The sequence below is a fragment of the Myotis daubentonii genome, chromosome 10, assembly GCF_963259705.1.
Source record: "Myotis daubentonii chromosome 10, mMyoDau2.1, whole genome shotgun sequence".
In the NCBI taxonomy this organism is placed as follows: domain Eukaryota; kingdom Metazoa; phylum Chordata; class Mammalia; order Chiroptera; family Vespertilionidae; genus Myotis; species Myotis daubentonii.
In genome coordinates this window covers 28,678,038-28,693,477 of record NC_081849.1, presented here as the reverse complement: position 1 = coordinate 28,693,477, position 15,440 = coordinate 28,678,038, and the positions used below count along the sequence as shown (strand labels likewise).

The window sequence follows — 15,440 nt, the reverse complement described above, 5'->3', positions numbered from 1 at the left end:
AGGCAATGCTGCCGAGAACCACCAGTTACAGAACGTCTGCGTTTTCTTTCTTTCCTTCCTTCCTTGCCCCAAATCCACATGTCATTTCTGAGAAAGGCTAACATCTTCTCCTGATCTGTAAGCAGCGAAAGTCCGGAGTCCGCCTGCTGCAAAGGCCCTGTCCCTGAACTTGACAGCTTCTCCCCTGTCCTCCCCTCTCTGCGCAGCCCGGACAAAGGACGCCTTCTGCTTTTTCTTTGGTAAAAAGCCTCAGAGAAGGGCCTTTGAGCACCTACTCAGGCCAGAAAGACCACTGACGTCTGGGCACCAAGTGCCTCTGAGGTGACACTGGCATCTAGACTTTTCCAGATAGGCAGCTATCCTTCCCATTCTCCCTAAAAAGGTCTGGGCTTTCGTACAGGCTGACACCTCTGCTGACTCGTACACGTTATCAAACGCGCTTTGCCACCAGGGAAGTCTGGAGGGGTTAATACTGTGCACTCTGGGCAAATGTCTCCAGAATTAATCTTTTCTTTTCTCCCGGCCCCTAGACACATCCTCCTCCGAAGGCCTAGTCAGCAGTGGCCCTCCCAGAGCAAGGTCTGTGTCCCAGAGTCCCCTACGACAGAGCAGTGCTTGGGGACGCGGGATTAGGTTTCCAATGATGGTCCTCACTCCAGCCCCTAGGATGTTTGAGAAACAAAAATAAGCTTTGCAAGTTGCCTAAGTTCTGCAGAGTCAGCAGGCCCCTGCTGGGTCCAATCAAGAAGTGCCTTCGGAACAGAGCCTGACTCCTTCTTTCGGCCGCGCTGATTGGCTGTGGGAATGGGCGGGGCTACTGCCTCTGCCCGGCTTTCCATAGGTGAATGGAAGTGAAGGTGGGCCTCCAGCAAGATTTTGTCCCGTGACAACTTGGAATGTCTGGGGACTTTTTTTTTTTTTTTTTTCTTCCTGCTCCAGAGGCCCTGGGCTCAAGGCAAATCATAAGTGGGAAATCAATTGGAAGGAAAGACATTTGAACCCAGTTAAGGTGCCAGGTCCCAGGAAAGAAGTCCAGCCCCCTCTGAAGTCTGCATCTTCTGCTGACAAACTTGGGGGGGCCCTGATTTAAGGAAAGGGGGTACTGGGTGTTTGTTTTTTAAGGGAAGAAGGGGTCCAGTGAAGGAGCACAGGTATGAAGTGAAACTGGCACTGCCCAAAAGAGGCCACAGAGGAAGACAATGATGGAGGGCATGGTGTCCTCTTGGCATCTTTAAGTTTGAAAGCCTTTCAATGACTTCTTCAAGGCCAATCAGCTACCGAGGAGGTGGAATTTTGATTGATTAAGGGGGCCCTTGCTGGCCCTAGAGTGCAGTTACCCTATTACTAACTCAGCAGAGAGGGAGCCACTATGCCGCGGGTTCCCATCCCTTCCCGGTTCCTTTTGGCTGGGCGTGAAGCCATGCTCACCAATCCCACCTAAACAGGAGCGAGGAGCCCAGCCTCGGTGCCAGCAGGGGCTGTGACTGCCTCCTGTTCTGCCCCACGACGACACAGGACTCTGGGAAGCCGAGAGGTGGAAGAAGGCTTCTGGGCCACGCGCACCCGGAGGAGCGAAGGCATTTATCTGGCCGGCCCGGCGGGCTCCGAGGGAGCGAGCACAGGTCCGGGATGGGGCTGCTGAAGGGCCTGCTCGGGGCGAGGAAACTGCTGCTGTCCATCCTGGTGCCGCTGCTGCTGCTGCCCCTGCCCCTGCTCCACCCCAGCAGCGTGAGTACCCGGTCCACGGGGTCGGAGGGGTCAGGCAGGGGAGGGGTGGAGGGAAGGGGGCTTAGGCAGCTCCTCGAGGCGTTTTGTTGATGGTTTGAAGAAATGGGAGTGTTTTCCTGGAGGAGGCTGGAATACTTTCTTCCTAAGAACTGCCATGGCCGGCCCCCTATCTCACTCCCAGTCCCTCTTCCCCGCGCCCCAACCAGGAGGGAGGTTAGAGGAGGGGCAGCTGTGGCTGATGTGTCACAAGTCAGTGGCCTTCCGGACTCGGTCAGGCCCATGTGCTGATAAGGACACCTCGCCCAGTGGCTGTCAGGACTCGCATGGGACCATCTGTAAGGGAGAGCAGCTGGGATGCAGGAAGGCCTCCCCTGGATGACACTGAGGAGGGGGTGGGGAGGGACAGCAGAGCCGGCTGGGGCGGGGGGGGGGGGGGGGGGGTGAGGGGGTGAGGGGGGCTTTTGGTGGCGGGTCTCGGGCTCTGGTAACCAGGACTTGTCATTTCATCTCCAAAGTTCCCTTTGAACTTTGAATTGAAAGCAGAGCTCAGCATCTTGCCCTGGTCCCCTGCCACCCCCTTTCATTGTTTGTAACCTCTGTGTTTTCTTCTCTGTGTTCCTGAAGGAGAAATATCAAATGACATGATAAGAAAGAAACAAGAGCCCCCAACTCTAGACCATGACCTAGTGTTTGACCGTTTGTGGGAGCAGAGGAACCACAGCTTTGGCTCTGCACTTGGCTTGCTTCTCAGACCACTGCTTGACTCCTGTCCCTTCCTTGCCCTCTCCTCCTGCCCCCTCCTCTCCCTCTTCTTCTTCCCCTCCTCCCCTCGGTGGCTTTACCCTCCCCCCGTATACCAGTACCCCTGAGACTTTAGGGAAAATAAGCCAAAAGGTTAATCGTGTCTGTGGGAGGGAAGTGCACCCTCCACGCAGCTTCCTGAGTCACTTGGTAACCAAGATTACGCTATGAAGTTCAATAAAGGGGATTAAGATGTTTCTTCTTAATAACAAACTGGCTTAAATCTTTAGTGGAATAAGGGCCCCAGAGTGTCAGGGAGACGCTGATTGAAACGGGGCTGGGATCAGCACGCGGCGATGACTGCTGACAGCTCTCCTGGCCTGTCCGCCAGTCACTTCTCGGCTCTGTCCAAGGGAGCTGATTGCCCCTTTCTTTTTACATGTTTGTTTACTCAACATCAAATGGGTTTAAGGGGATATTAACCAGAGACTCACTGCCCTCTTCTTCCCCACAGCAGCACCCCCTGAGTCCCCTGAAGTCAGCCCCATCCTTGGGGAACTCACTGTAGGATGCAGTGCTCCCCACATTTCATCCTGACACCCCGTCCTTGAGCTTCTTAGATACCAATGACTAGTAAGAAGTATCCACAAAAAGAAAAATAATAAATTATTGAAGTAGGCAAAATAAGCTATACATTTGAGGGGGAATGGGGTAGTGTGGGGAGAGACAAAAGGACAGATGAGGTCTGCTCTGTGTGGGTCTAGAAATAATTTTTGCAGAGATGTTTTTAAAGCTGGACTTAGACTAACAGACGTGCCCTTTCTTGACTTGGCCCTTTTTTCGGATTGAGTTTCTCCTTTGGTTGGGACAGGGTTCTCAACAGCCACACTAGTGACATTGGGGGGGGGGGGGAGCTGTCCTGTGCATTGTAGGGCGATTAGCAGCACCCAATTAGGTGCCAATCACACACACTGCCCGCCCCCCACTATGACATCCAATAGTGCTTCCAGATACTACCAAATATCCCCTGGGGAGCAACATCGCCCCCAGTTAAGGACCAGTGCCTTAAGAAAATAGAAATGCGCTACCTCTGAGCTTCCCAGCCAGTTCACCTGGTTAGAGGAGGGCAGATGTGTCAACCCCATCGCCCTTGGGACAGCTAGATGGAGCCTGGTGGCTGATGCCCTGACAGCTGGATGCAGCCTGCTGGCCACCACCCCAGCGTGGCCTGCAAAGATGACTTCTCTGTGTGTCACAGTGTCAACAAGGGCCCTGCTCCTCTTCCTCTACGGTGACGGAAAAGCACCTTGAGGTCACCATCCTTCCTCCCTTGCACCCAATTTTTAGATTCTGATATTTAGTCCTTAAGATTCCTAAACGGACTTGTTTGCTCGGGGCTGGGGCCAAGAGAAGCGGCCTGGATAGCAGCCACTCGCCTGTGGTTCTGATGGTTCTTCGAAGTGACAAGCTACATTTTAGGAAGGGTTAGAATGACCTTCTCCCTTTTCCTGTCCAGCTCTCTAAAACCAGAGCCCACACTCAGTTTACCATGTTACAGAAGAGGAGGGTACAAGACAGGGGTTCCATAACTAAACCCCGCTTTGGCGGGGTCGGGTGGGGAGATAAATGTTACACCCAACTCCCAAGGTAGATTTCAAAAAGGCTTCCCCATCACTATGACAGCAAACACATAGACCACAAGCCCCTTCCAGTGAGGTTTGGATGGGATGTCACTGGGGTGGTAGATATCACTGCATGGAAAAGGAGCCAAGACAACCATGAGGCGGGTAGCAGAATCAGGAAACGTCTGATAGGGGGAATGCCACTTTGAACTCTCCCCCTTACTTGTAAACAGGAGCAAAAACCCCCACAAATGACAACACTTTCTCTTAAAGACACATGGCCTGAATACTTGCCATGCCCTACAAGCCTGCTGGCCAGTGGCAGTGATAAGGGGCCTGGAATTCTTAGAACATTTCCTCTGGTAGATAATAGAGAGCTGTCAGCCAACAAAGGGGCCCAATTCAGTTCAGCCAACATTGAGCCACCTACCATTTACGGGCCAGATGTGGGGACACTGGACCTCTGTAATCAAACTTCACAGGGTATTTTGGGGTGACTGAATATAAGCTTACTATTGAATTCTGAGGAGGTTGCGAAGGGGCAAGAGGAAGTCTATGTATTAAATTCCACGGGTGGACTGAGTGAGGAATATATGGATAAGCCCTCTGAAGGTGGTCTCTTGGTTTTTCGTCTGCTCTAAGGAAAGTCCAGGTGACAGTGATGGTACTTTATCCTGTTCTTTTTAAATATTGATTTTAGAGAGAGGAAAGGAGAGAGGTAGAAATATCGATGAGAATCATCGATCGGCTGCCTCCTGCCTCCTGGGGATCAAACCTGCAACCTGGGCATGTGCCCTGACCTGGAATGGAACCACGACCTCCTGGTTCATAGGTCGATGCTCAACCACTGAGCCACACCACCCAGGCTAACCTGTTCTCAATACTGCTGGGTGAAGGTGGCTCGGTGACTCCCTCCAGTAACCTATTCTAATCCTTAACAACAGTTACAATAAAAAAGTTTACCTTGGCTTACTCCAATTCTCCTAATTGAAAGCAAAATTGTGCCTGGTAACAAGGGAAGTTTCTGTCTCTCATTTTCAGTCTGTCTGTCTCCCCTTCTCCCCTCGCTGAACTTGTGGCCCTGAAACGACCAGGACAAGAAAGACTGAAGGTTCTCAGGGAGGAATAAGCATTTCTCAATGAGGGATGGTCTGTCCCCTTTATCTTCAACTGGAGTTAAGAGCTGCCATGTCGTCTCCTTCCCAGGAACAGGTTGGGAATAAGTGGCCTTCAGGGAGCTAAAGGGCTTTGATCTCCCTTGGGTAGTTTTATATCTACAACAAAGGAGGTATTTCTCTAAATTGCATTCTTTTCCAAATGGAGGCTTTTTATTTTTCCACTTGTGATTCTGTTGTCTTATCAGCACTTCCAAAAAATGTTAACTTCTCTGTGATCTTTTGGCCCCGGAGGAGTTCTCAGTGGGAGCTACAGTCAACAGTTGTTGGGGTTAGTTCCCATTTCCCAAGCCCCAACCCCACAATCCTCGAATATTAGGAGGGAGCAAGGGCCCATCCAGCCAAGCGGGGTTAATCACTCCTGGCGACCTTCACTGATCACGCCGACCTTTTGAAACTTTTATGCAAGAGTGTGAAGACACTGGTTCTGAACCCAAAGGAGAAATAAACAGAACAAGATTTGTCAGGTTCCTTGATCACCAGCCAGCTTTAGGGCAGGTCAGACCTGAGCCCAGATGGTTTAGAACGATGTATAATTTGAGGAACCCACGGTCAGCTTGGATCTTTTACACAGCGCCCCCCCACCCCACCTCGAGTCCATTGTTAAGACCCTTGCACAGTGACCTCTCCCAACAGCAAGCCAATGATCATTAACCATTTCAGGAAGCCAGCATTACTGGAGGCCAAAATGAAGGAGAGTAATTTTTTTTACAAGAATGTTGCATTAATTAATTCTTTACAAGCAGCAAAGTGAGTGGGCTGGGGAAACTGGTACATTCCCAGGCCTTCCCTGCCAGGTCCTAGCACTCTTTATTTCCTATATCAAAAGAATGCTTCCTCTGTGTCCAGCAGGTGGAATGGAGTCCCAGAGCAATGAGAACCAGACACTTAAGACACTGATTCCCCTTCTCTCCCCAAGGGACACTTGGCAATGTCTAGAGACTTTTGGGGGGGGTGCTACTGACACCTAGTGGGTGGAGGGCAAGGATCCTGCTAAACATCTTACCATGCACAGGACAGCCCCCATGGCAAGGAATTAGCTGGCCCCAAATGGGACAGTGTCGGAGCTCTCATGTGAACCCATCACACAGATTGATCCCTACTTTCAGCTACCCCAAGAACCTCTAGTGTCCAATCAACTTGACATCAAAATATCCTTCTGGGAGCTCCACCTTTATATACATGACCTCAGCTCTGAACACCGCAGTTGGTTTTGGCCCTGACCCCACAGTTTCAGGAACCAGCAGAGCTACAATGTCCCAACAACCTGATAGCCACCCTGTTGGAGGCCAATGCAAACCGCATGGCAGGTGTCTGTTCACCTGAGGAGCAGCCATTACTTCACACACCAATGTACGGGTCCCACACATTTCCACCACACTCCCCTGCCAGGGCTGTCCCCCAGTACCCACGTCTGAGTCTGGATGCCTGCTGCCTCTGCCCTGGGTCTCCTCTGGATTCTCAGTGCCAGTGGCTGTCCCTGTGACTGACCACCCACTTTCTTCCCCTTCCAGGAGGCTTCATGTGCATATGTGCTGATCGTGACCGCTGTGTACTGGGTGTCTGAGGCCGTGCCTCTCGGAGCTGCAGCCCTGGTGCCTGCCTTCCTCTACCCGTTCTTTGGAGTCCTCCGATCCAGTGAGGTTAGTCCCCTTGCGGCCCAGCCCCCAGCTTGGGTCAATGCCAGGGCGGTGGAAGAGGGTTCAAGGTGAAGGAAGATACACAAAGCACTTAAGGTAATGGTTTTTTCATCCTCTAGAACAGGGGTCCTCAAACTTTTTAAACAGGGGGCCAGTTCACTGTCCCTCAGACCACTGGAGGGCCGGACTATAGTTTAAAAAAAAACTATGAACAAATTCCTATGCACACTGCACATATCTTATTTTGAAATAAAAAAACAAAACAGGAACAAATACAATATTTGTATTTGCATGTGGCCCACGGGCCGTAGTTTGAGGACCCCTGCTCTAGAACAACCCCATAGCACTAAGCCTTTGCACATGCTGTTCTGGACCCTGAGTTCCTCTCCCTCCACCAGTGACCCTCATCAAACTGCCCATGTCAGTAGCTTGGGAGGGAACGTGACTTTGCGAGAAGGAAAGAAGACGGGCAGCGAAGGGTTAGGTGTTGTTATGCTGGGGCTGCAGACGGACAACATTGGCGGAGTCAGAGGCAAGTTTTATTATTTGAGGTGAAAGAGCCTATGCTACTGTACGGCCACGTGGCTGTGGCGACATTTAGAACAGAGAGCGGTGCAGGCCAAATATAGTCTGTCTAATTGGACATCAGACTCAGATTAGGAGACAAATGACAATAAGAGAGAGGAAGTGGGTGAGAGCTCTTTGTGAGTCAGTGAACTCTGAGCCACAGCCTCCGGCACACCCTGCACCTAGCTCATCAGCAGGAGCTCCCTGTTCCAGAAAACTCGTCTGCTCGTCACTCCCCAAACCCACTGTGTGCTTGCCCAGCCCCTTGCCATGACTCAGACCACTCTTCCTCCCTGAAAAGTTCTCTCCGATTCCTTTAACCTTTAAAATCCTACCCAGTTACCCTCTTTGGTGAAGCCTCTCCAAAGACTTTGGCTAAAAGTGTTCTCTTCCCTTGGAGCCTATCTGACGCCTTTAGCCTTTAAATGGTGCGTGAGATACACCAACTTTCTGCAGACTTGTCCTCTCTCCACCAAGATTCCCGCCCTCTAGGATGTATGATGTCTATGGCGTGTGGACCCTCAGTTAATGTTTCTTGATTGCAATGTTTCCTGATGGTGTTTCAATAGTGTACTCTCCATATGAAGGCAGGCATGTGGGTAATAGGATCGGTGTGATGCTGGGACTGTGGCTTTGGCCCTCATGTTACTCACTCAACATTCGGGAAAGTATTTTCTGAGTTTTGTATCTACCATGTGCGAGATAGGATATGGAGGGTACCCTGAGGGTGACAAAAATGAAACGCATAATTTCTGCTCTCTTCAATCTCACAGAATCTTCCCACTCTCAGCTCAATGTGTGCCTGGAAGCGGCTCATTTTAAAAAATATATATTTTATTGATTTTTTTACAGAGAGGAATAGAGAGTTAGAAACATCGATGAGAGAGAAACATCGATCAGCTGCCTCCTGCACACCCCCTAGTGGGGATGTGCCTGCAACCAAGGTACATGCCCTTGACCGGAATCAAACCTGGGACCCTTCAGTCCACAGGCCAAAGCTCTATCCACTGAGCCAAACCAGTCAGGGCTGGAAGTGGCTCATTTTTATGGTGACTTGTTGGTCGGCAGGAATTAAGAGTTTGTTATGTGCAAAGCTTAGACTGCTTTCTGTCTACGGAACTCAAGTGCTGAAAAAAAGATATGAGATTATAGAAGTGACCCCAGACCTTAAGAGGTTTCTATTCTAGCAGAGAGGAAGTATAAACCGCGTGGAAAAACATGGAAGACCCAATGCAATACCGCCTCACTTTCCAACACTGCAGAGGGTTTACGTACTTCCCCATGAAGGAATGTTGTAGATAAATGAAATTTACCCAGTCAAGGGCCCAAAGTTTATGTTGATCATTTTTTGATTGAAGTCTTTCTAAACAGCTTTATAATTGCCCTGGTCTTTTAAGCAAAAGTTGTTGAACATAAATTAACTTTTTCTTTGGAGCCTACACAATTTCCACGGGAAAAAATTTCCCAAGCAGAGGAGCCAATATGGGCTGGACGAGAGTACAGTCGAGTAACTTGAATGCTGGTTGACCAGCAGAGCCTAAAGAATCTTGAGTAATGTATTGGCAGCAGACTGGAGACAGAGCCCAAGAGAAAATATAAAAGGCATGTTATTGGATTTGCAGATGACTCAGAGATGGATGGGCTAGCTACTGTATGGTGACAGAATCAATGTTGACAGACTAAGACAATGAACTAACATGAAGTTTAATAAGGATAAATGTTAACAGTGCGTGTGAAAAAGACCCTTGGCTCTGCGTTGAGTACAAACTCAGCATGAGTCATCTATCAGTGCAATGTGGCTGTCAAAATTTCTAGCGTTTACCATATGCCAGGCACTATGGGAGGTCTTTTACATGCATTCTATCATTTAATCCTCTATAAAATGACTAATATTTTTATCTCCGCTTTACAGAGCAGGAAACTGAAGTTCAGAGAGGTTAAGTAACTTACTGGAGGCTACACAGCTAATAAATAGTAAAGCTTGAACCCAGGATTGAATGATCCCAGAACTTGCGCTCTTAACCATTGGCCAAAATGTACTGAAATCTGCTGAATTGATAGACATATGTATCCAAAGCATCAGGTTCTGGATAGGAGCTCATTCGGGGGTAGCTAGCCAAGATACCAAAAACCTGGACGTGAGTCACATGAGGAACAGAGAAAACTCAAGAGGAGCATGATTTCTGGCTTCTACAGCTCAACACACCAGGCTCACAGGTCAAAGCAGAACCTAAGAATCAAAGCACCATAAGGGAGATGCCGCTGTGTGGGAGGGAAGCCTGAAGGGGGCTGCGAGTGCAGTCCTGGTGTTCCTGTCCCTGGAAGTGTAGCCACATGACCATGCCAGGGATGCGAGAGGTGGACTTGGTGCCTTGGGAGAGGGTTGGACTCTAAGGACGCTTTGACTTTAGGATTCTGTGGTCTTGTGGGCATCTGGCCAACACTTCCCTCTCCTGGTATACAGAGCTCAGACCTGTATTTTAGATTTGCTTTTAGGTTTTGGTTTTGGTTTGTTTTGCCTCCAGCATGTGCCACTGCTGTCATTGTATCTGCTTCTCAAGTTCTCTAAGGCCTTCTAACGGGACAGTACCTTTGTCAATCACGCTAGCTAAGATTTACTGTTTATAGGAGACAGGCATCGAGGAGGGGGCAGAGGGGTCTCTGGGGCATTAAACAGCCTGGTTTGAATGCTGGGCTTGGGATAGCTGCCAGGATGCCCGGGGTCAGGAGTGACTGCTCTCTCTCCACCCCGCCCGAGTGCGCACAGACACACACACCCTCTGCCGCCTCCGTGGCCCTTCAGTGCAGGCCCCCCGCAAGTCTTGTTCAGATTCCAGCTCCTGCCGGGTCAAGAGAAGCAGGTCCGGCTGGGATAACAAAACAGCCGTAACAGCCAAGTGACGCCTGGGTCTGGTGTCATGAATCTGCTTCCCTGTGTGTTCCTGAACGTTCTGACCTGCTGGATTCCTGACCAATGCCTAGACCCCAGCGTTCTCTGTTTGTTTAAACCTGGAGCATTTGCTACACCAATCTCCACTCTGCCTTCTGGCCTCCGCTCACCACGGAGGCTGACCCTCCTGCATACAGGCCTGGGCAGATGTAGGCCGAGCACCTGGGCCCGGCCACCTGCCTGACTCCAGGCTGCCTGTCACCCACAGCCATCCGGACGCAGCCCAGAGCGGAGCTCCACACCCAGGTCTTAGCAGGGACTGGAACCAGGAATATCTCATAGCTTTTGAGGCCACGCTGATGTTTCTGTGGGAAAGAAGGAGCCAGCCCTTCGCCTCTGGGCGCAGAGCCCAGCCCAGTTTCCTCCACGGGGGCAGCTCAGACAGTCCTGGAGGAACTGGGGGCTCTTTATGTCAGCGTGTCCAGCTATGCAGGAGCTGGGCCAATTTCGGGGCCAGGTCAGCACCCATCTGGGCTCTCTGCTTGAGCTTCTCTAGGGTACCGTTTGCCAAAAATGTTTTTTTAAGCAACAAAACATTTTCTTTCATCCAAATCTCAGGAGACTCAATACATACAGGGTTGGAAGAGGAAGTCCCCCTCAAACTGGGGATGAGGACCCAGAGCCCAGGCTGCTAGGGCCCTTCCCGTAGGCAATGAGTGTGATTGGAAAGCCTCTGTCCTCGAATCAGGTGGCGTCGGCGGAGTTCACATACAGGTATCCAGTAGATGCAGCATCCTGCCCCTGGGAAGGGCTGAGAGCCAGACACAGAGGACTTGGCTGCTCAGCTCGGGAACCAGCTGCAATGGCGTGGTGGGGGCTCCCTCTCTCATGGGGAACCGTCCAGGCCTCCCTTCCTGGGGTTTACAGGATTTGACTGCAGAATTGTTCAGATGAACAAAAAAAAAACTCAAATAGGTCCATTGCCAGAGGCCATGCTGGCCTCCTGAGGGGCTGTGACATGCCTGCCATTTGCAGAGGCCCCCTGACAGCTGACTTGCCAAGAGAGCCGGGGCCTGAGGCCGGCAGCAGGGTGCTGAGTGGCTGAGATTCAGAGGGAACCTACCCAAAGCCAACGAATGCCCATGTCAGGTCCACACACCCTGCTGGTCCCTGTCTGCCTCGGCCAGGAGCCGGGAGAATGGCCACGCGGAAGCGGCCTGGACCCACACGGGAAGTAGGGCAGAACGGAGTGGGGATCAGTTTTGGCACTGACTAGGCTGGAGCAAGTTGAGTAACCTCTCTAAACTGCCATGTACCCTTCTGAAAGTTGCCAATGACAGAAAGGCCTACCTCCTGGGGAGTCATGAAGATGGCACACTATTCTGAGTGTGAGTCCGAGGTTAACAGCCAGATCTCCACTCTCCTCAAACTTCTAGCCATAGATCTATAGCTCCCCTCCCCTTTTTATTTTTTAAATCTATCTTTATTGTTGAAAGTATTACAGATGTGCCCCTTTTTTTCCTCATTGACCCCCTCCACCCCGCATCCCCGTACCCCTCCTCCCATGCCTTCTGTGCCCATGGGTTATGCATATATGCTTATAATTTCCCCGGTAAATCTCTCCCCACTCACCCTCCCCCGCCTTCCCTCTGAGATTCATTAGTCTGTTCTATGCTTCTATGTCTCTGGACCTATTTTATTCATCAGTTTATTTTTTTCATTAGATTCCACATATGAGTAAGATCATGTGATACTTGTCATTCTCTGACTGGCTTATTTCACTTAATATAATAGTATCCAGGTCCCTCCATGCTGTTGCAAATGACAAGAGTTCCTTCTTTTTTTATTGCTGCGTAGTATTCCATGGTGTAAATGTACCATAGCATTTTTATCAACTCATCTACTGATGGGCACTTGGGCTGTTTCCGGATCTTAGCTATTGCAAATTGCACTGCTATGAGTGTAGGGGCACATACGTTCTTTCTGATTGGTGTTTTGGGTTTCTTAGGATATAGTCCTAGAAGTGGGATCACTGGGTCAAATGGGAGTTCCATATTTAATTTTTTGAGGAAACTCTATACTCCCCCCTCCCCTTTTTAAAAAATGTTAAAAATATTTTTGAAAACCTATCTAGAGAGCAATACATAATTGTGTCCACAGTGATGTTTTTAAAAGCTTGTGGCTAACAGGTGTCACTGCAGTTCACTAACGATGAACTGCTTAGTTAACAGACTACATTCAGCAGCATTTCTGCTCTTGTGCCTCTGGATCCCGGCTGAGTCAGAAACCTCTGGCGATGCACTTGCCCTTCACTTAAGAAAATCTGGAGGAATTTTTGTCTTTTAGGTCCACCTTGCTCTTTATTTCACTGATTTCTCTCATTCCTTCATTTGATCATGCTGGCATCCCTGCTTCCTAACCCTCAATCTCATCTTGGAGCTTTTTCTTACTTCTTTAATGATCACAATGAACATTTATTGAGCACTTCCTACATGCCAGGCACTGTCCTAAGAGCCCGCCTGTGTGATCTTACTGAAGGCCTATGTCACGATGGAGTAAATGAGCCACGTATCATTAATCACACTGAAAAGGTTGGCGTGACGAGCCACAAGGGTTCAGCAGTTTATCCAAGAGCATATAATTCGTCTAGACAATCAAGCAACCCCTTAAACCAAGCAGCCTGAAGTCCAGAACCCAAGCTCTAAATTGTTGTACTCTGCTCGGCCTTTTCAAAGCAGTTTCCTTGAGCCAATCCCTTCTAAAACTCAGTCCAGAAACACCTCTGCTCTCCAAATCCAGTGTCTTGGCACAGAGAAAAACCACAGAACAGAAAAGGGCAATAAAACCACCACTGAGAATGTCACAAAGCCATGCATTCTACTCATGGGAGGGGCACTCATTTTAAAATCTCTCTTCTCTGTGCAAATAATTCTAACAAGCTTCATCATAGAGTTTCCCAACTCACAGAATATTAATCTTGGAAATTAGATAGTGGGGGGAAAGAATGCTTAGTGAGCACACAACGCATTTTAGGAAATGATTAACATAATCATTAAGAATCCTAGAACTTCAGTGTTTATTGTAAAAGAAATTCAGTGGGCTCGACAGCGAACAAACACCACCATTGGACGGGGTTTTAATTTATAAAAGCGAAAAGGCAGTCCTGTGCCTGGGCCCACTCAACGTGCAATGGCCTCAGGCCCGGTCAGCCCTTGTGTGGCCCACTTACTAACAGGAAGCACCGCCAGGAATCCCGGTTGTCAATGAGGTGGCCATGTGCCATTTAACCTTCACAACAGCTTTACAAAAGGAAGGAACTCACATAATCCTCATTTATTTCTAGATGAAAAAAAATGAAGCCCAGAGAGGTTGAGTAACTTACCCAGGGCCTCACAGCCCAGTCCTGTCGGACTGCAGAGGCCCCACTCTTGACGACTTGACTGCATTACTCCCTGATCACAAACCACACCCAGGCTCATCGCCCAAGCGCTGCGCATGGCTGACTGGGGGGCAGGGAGGGCACTGGGTAGAGCTGAGCCCACCAAACAAAGTCAGAAAGCAGCACAGCGCCAGCATCAGCTTAGGCTGACCTGGGCCAGGTGCGGAGGGCCAGTGCCAGGACTTCCCTCCTTGGCACACAGAGGAAACTGAAACACTGACTCCACCACCAAGTGACCTCTAGGTATCCTGGGAAGGCGAGGGTGCAGTGAGAAAGGTCCTGGGCCCCCAGCTCAGCAGCTGCCCACAGGCATCCCTGCCTGCTTCCACCGCCCACGAGGGGGCAGCATCTCCACCCCGGGCCCAGCCCAGCGGCTTCCCCGCCCTTTGCAGACAGCCACCAGCCCAGCGCGCAGGGGCCTTCTCCGCCCTCTGGGAGCATAGTGACAGGGTTAGTGAAGCCTGGGATTGAGGACAAGAACTAGTTTAACCAGAAACAGAGGCCTCTTCCTCCAGGAAATGGTCACAGAGAGGGCAGGTGCCCAGACTCCTACACAAAACTCATGAACCAGACACAAGGAAACCATGGGGACAAGAGGGAGAAGGGGGAATGGGAGCCGACTGCCTTTATTTTGACTTTTATGTTATCAAAGTGTCCCGTGCCGAGTTTAAAGCTCAAATAATACTGAAACACAATGAAAAACCAGCAGTTTCCTGCCCCACCCCTCCCCACTGCACCTCCCCCTTCCCTGGGTCAATAACTTATATTTTTAATATTTTTAATGTATCTTTATTGTTGAAAGTATTAGAGGTGTCCCCTTGGGTCAGTAACTTAAATTTGCTAACTGCTTCTCCTGGTACAAAGCTCCACATTCCTCTATGTATTATGATTTTAATTATTGAGTTAGCCCCCATGATATGAGTAAGTCTCTTACATCCCTGGATCCCCCTGACATGAGTATATCACAATTGTTGTTACTTCCCTAATCAATGCTTAACAGTGTGATTATGTAAATATTGTTTACTTCAAACACTATATAATGTTTACTCTTCCCACAACTAAAAAACGTTGTTTTCTCACTGTAAGCGGGTTCCTAAGTTAGAAGTTAAACTTTTCTGCATATCTTTCCCCCAAGGCTCTGTCTTGGTTGCATAGCTGGGAGCAATTCTCATGTGGGTGACAAATATTTATTGAGCATCTACCTTTGCATGTTATTCTACCAGACTTAGAGAGATACAGAAAGACTAAAATTGGAAAGACTAAAATTTGATCAGGAGACGAGAGAGGTTCACATAAAAAAATATAAACAGTACGGCACGAAGCAACAATTGGAGCACTGCCCTCAGTGCTCTGTGACAGGTGGAATGAATGGTGCCTGGAGGGAACAGCCCGGAGTCAGAAGCTAGAGCCCCGTCCTGAGGAAGGTTCCGGAGGGTACGGGCCTGACCTGGGCGTGGAAGTCTGAGCAGTGTGTACAGCAGAGATGAGAAGAATGTGCCAAGTGAGGGAGGGAATCAATGAATGGCTGGTCCGTGGACCCCAAACATGTGAAACACCTTTTCAACAGGCCTCGGTCTCAACTTCCTCATCACTAAAAAGTGGGAAGGAGTTGGTAACTGCTACTGTGGTTGTGTAAGA

General features: G+C 49.7%; 1 protein-coding gene across 1 annotated transcript in view; it reads left to right on the top strand.

Annotated features, from left to right (window-relative positions):
• The first annotated feature begins 938 nt into the window (after positions 1–938).
• Positions 939–15,440, top strand: part of SLC13A4 (solute carrier family 13 member 4) — a 39,523-nt gene continuing 25,021 nt past the window's right edge. Inside the window, exons 1-2 of the mRNA XM_059711883.1 lie at positions 939–1,728; positions 6,781–6,909. Of these exons, the coding sequence (XP_059567866.1) occupies positions 1,630–1,728; positions 6,781–6,909 (228 nt within the window). The 5' untranslated portion in view covers positions 939–1,629. The remainder of the gene's footprint in view (positions 1,729–6,780; positions 6,910–15,440) is intronic.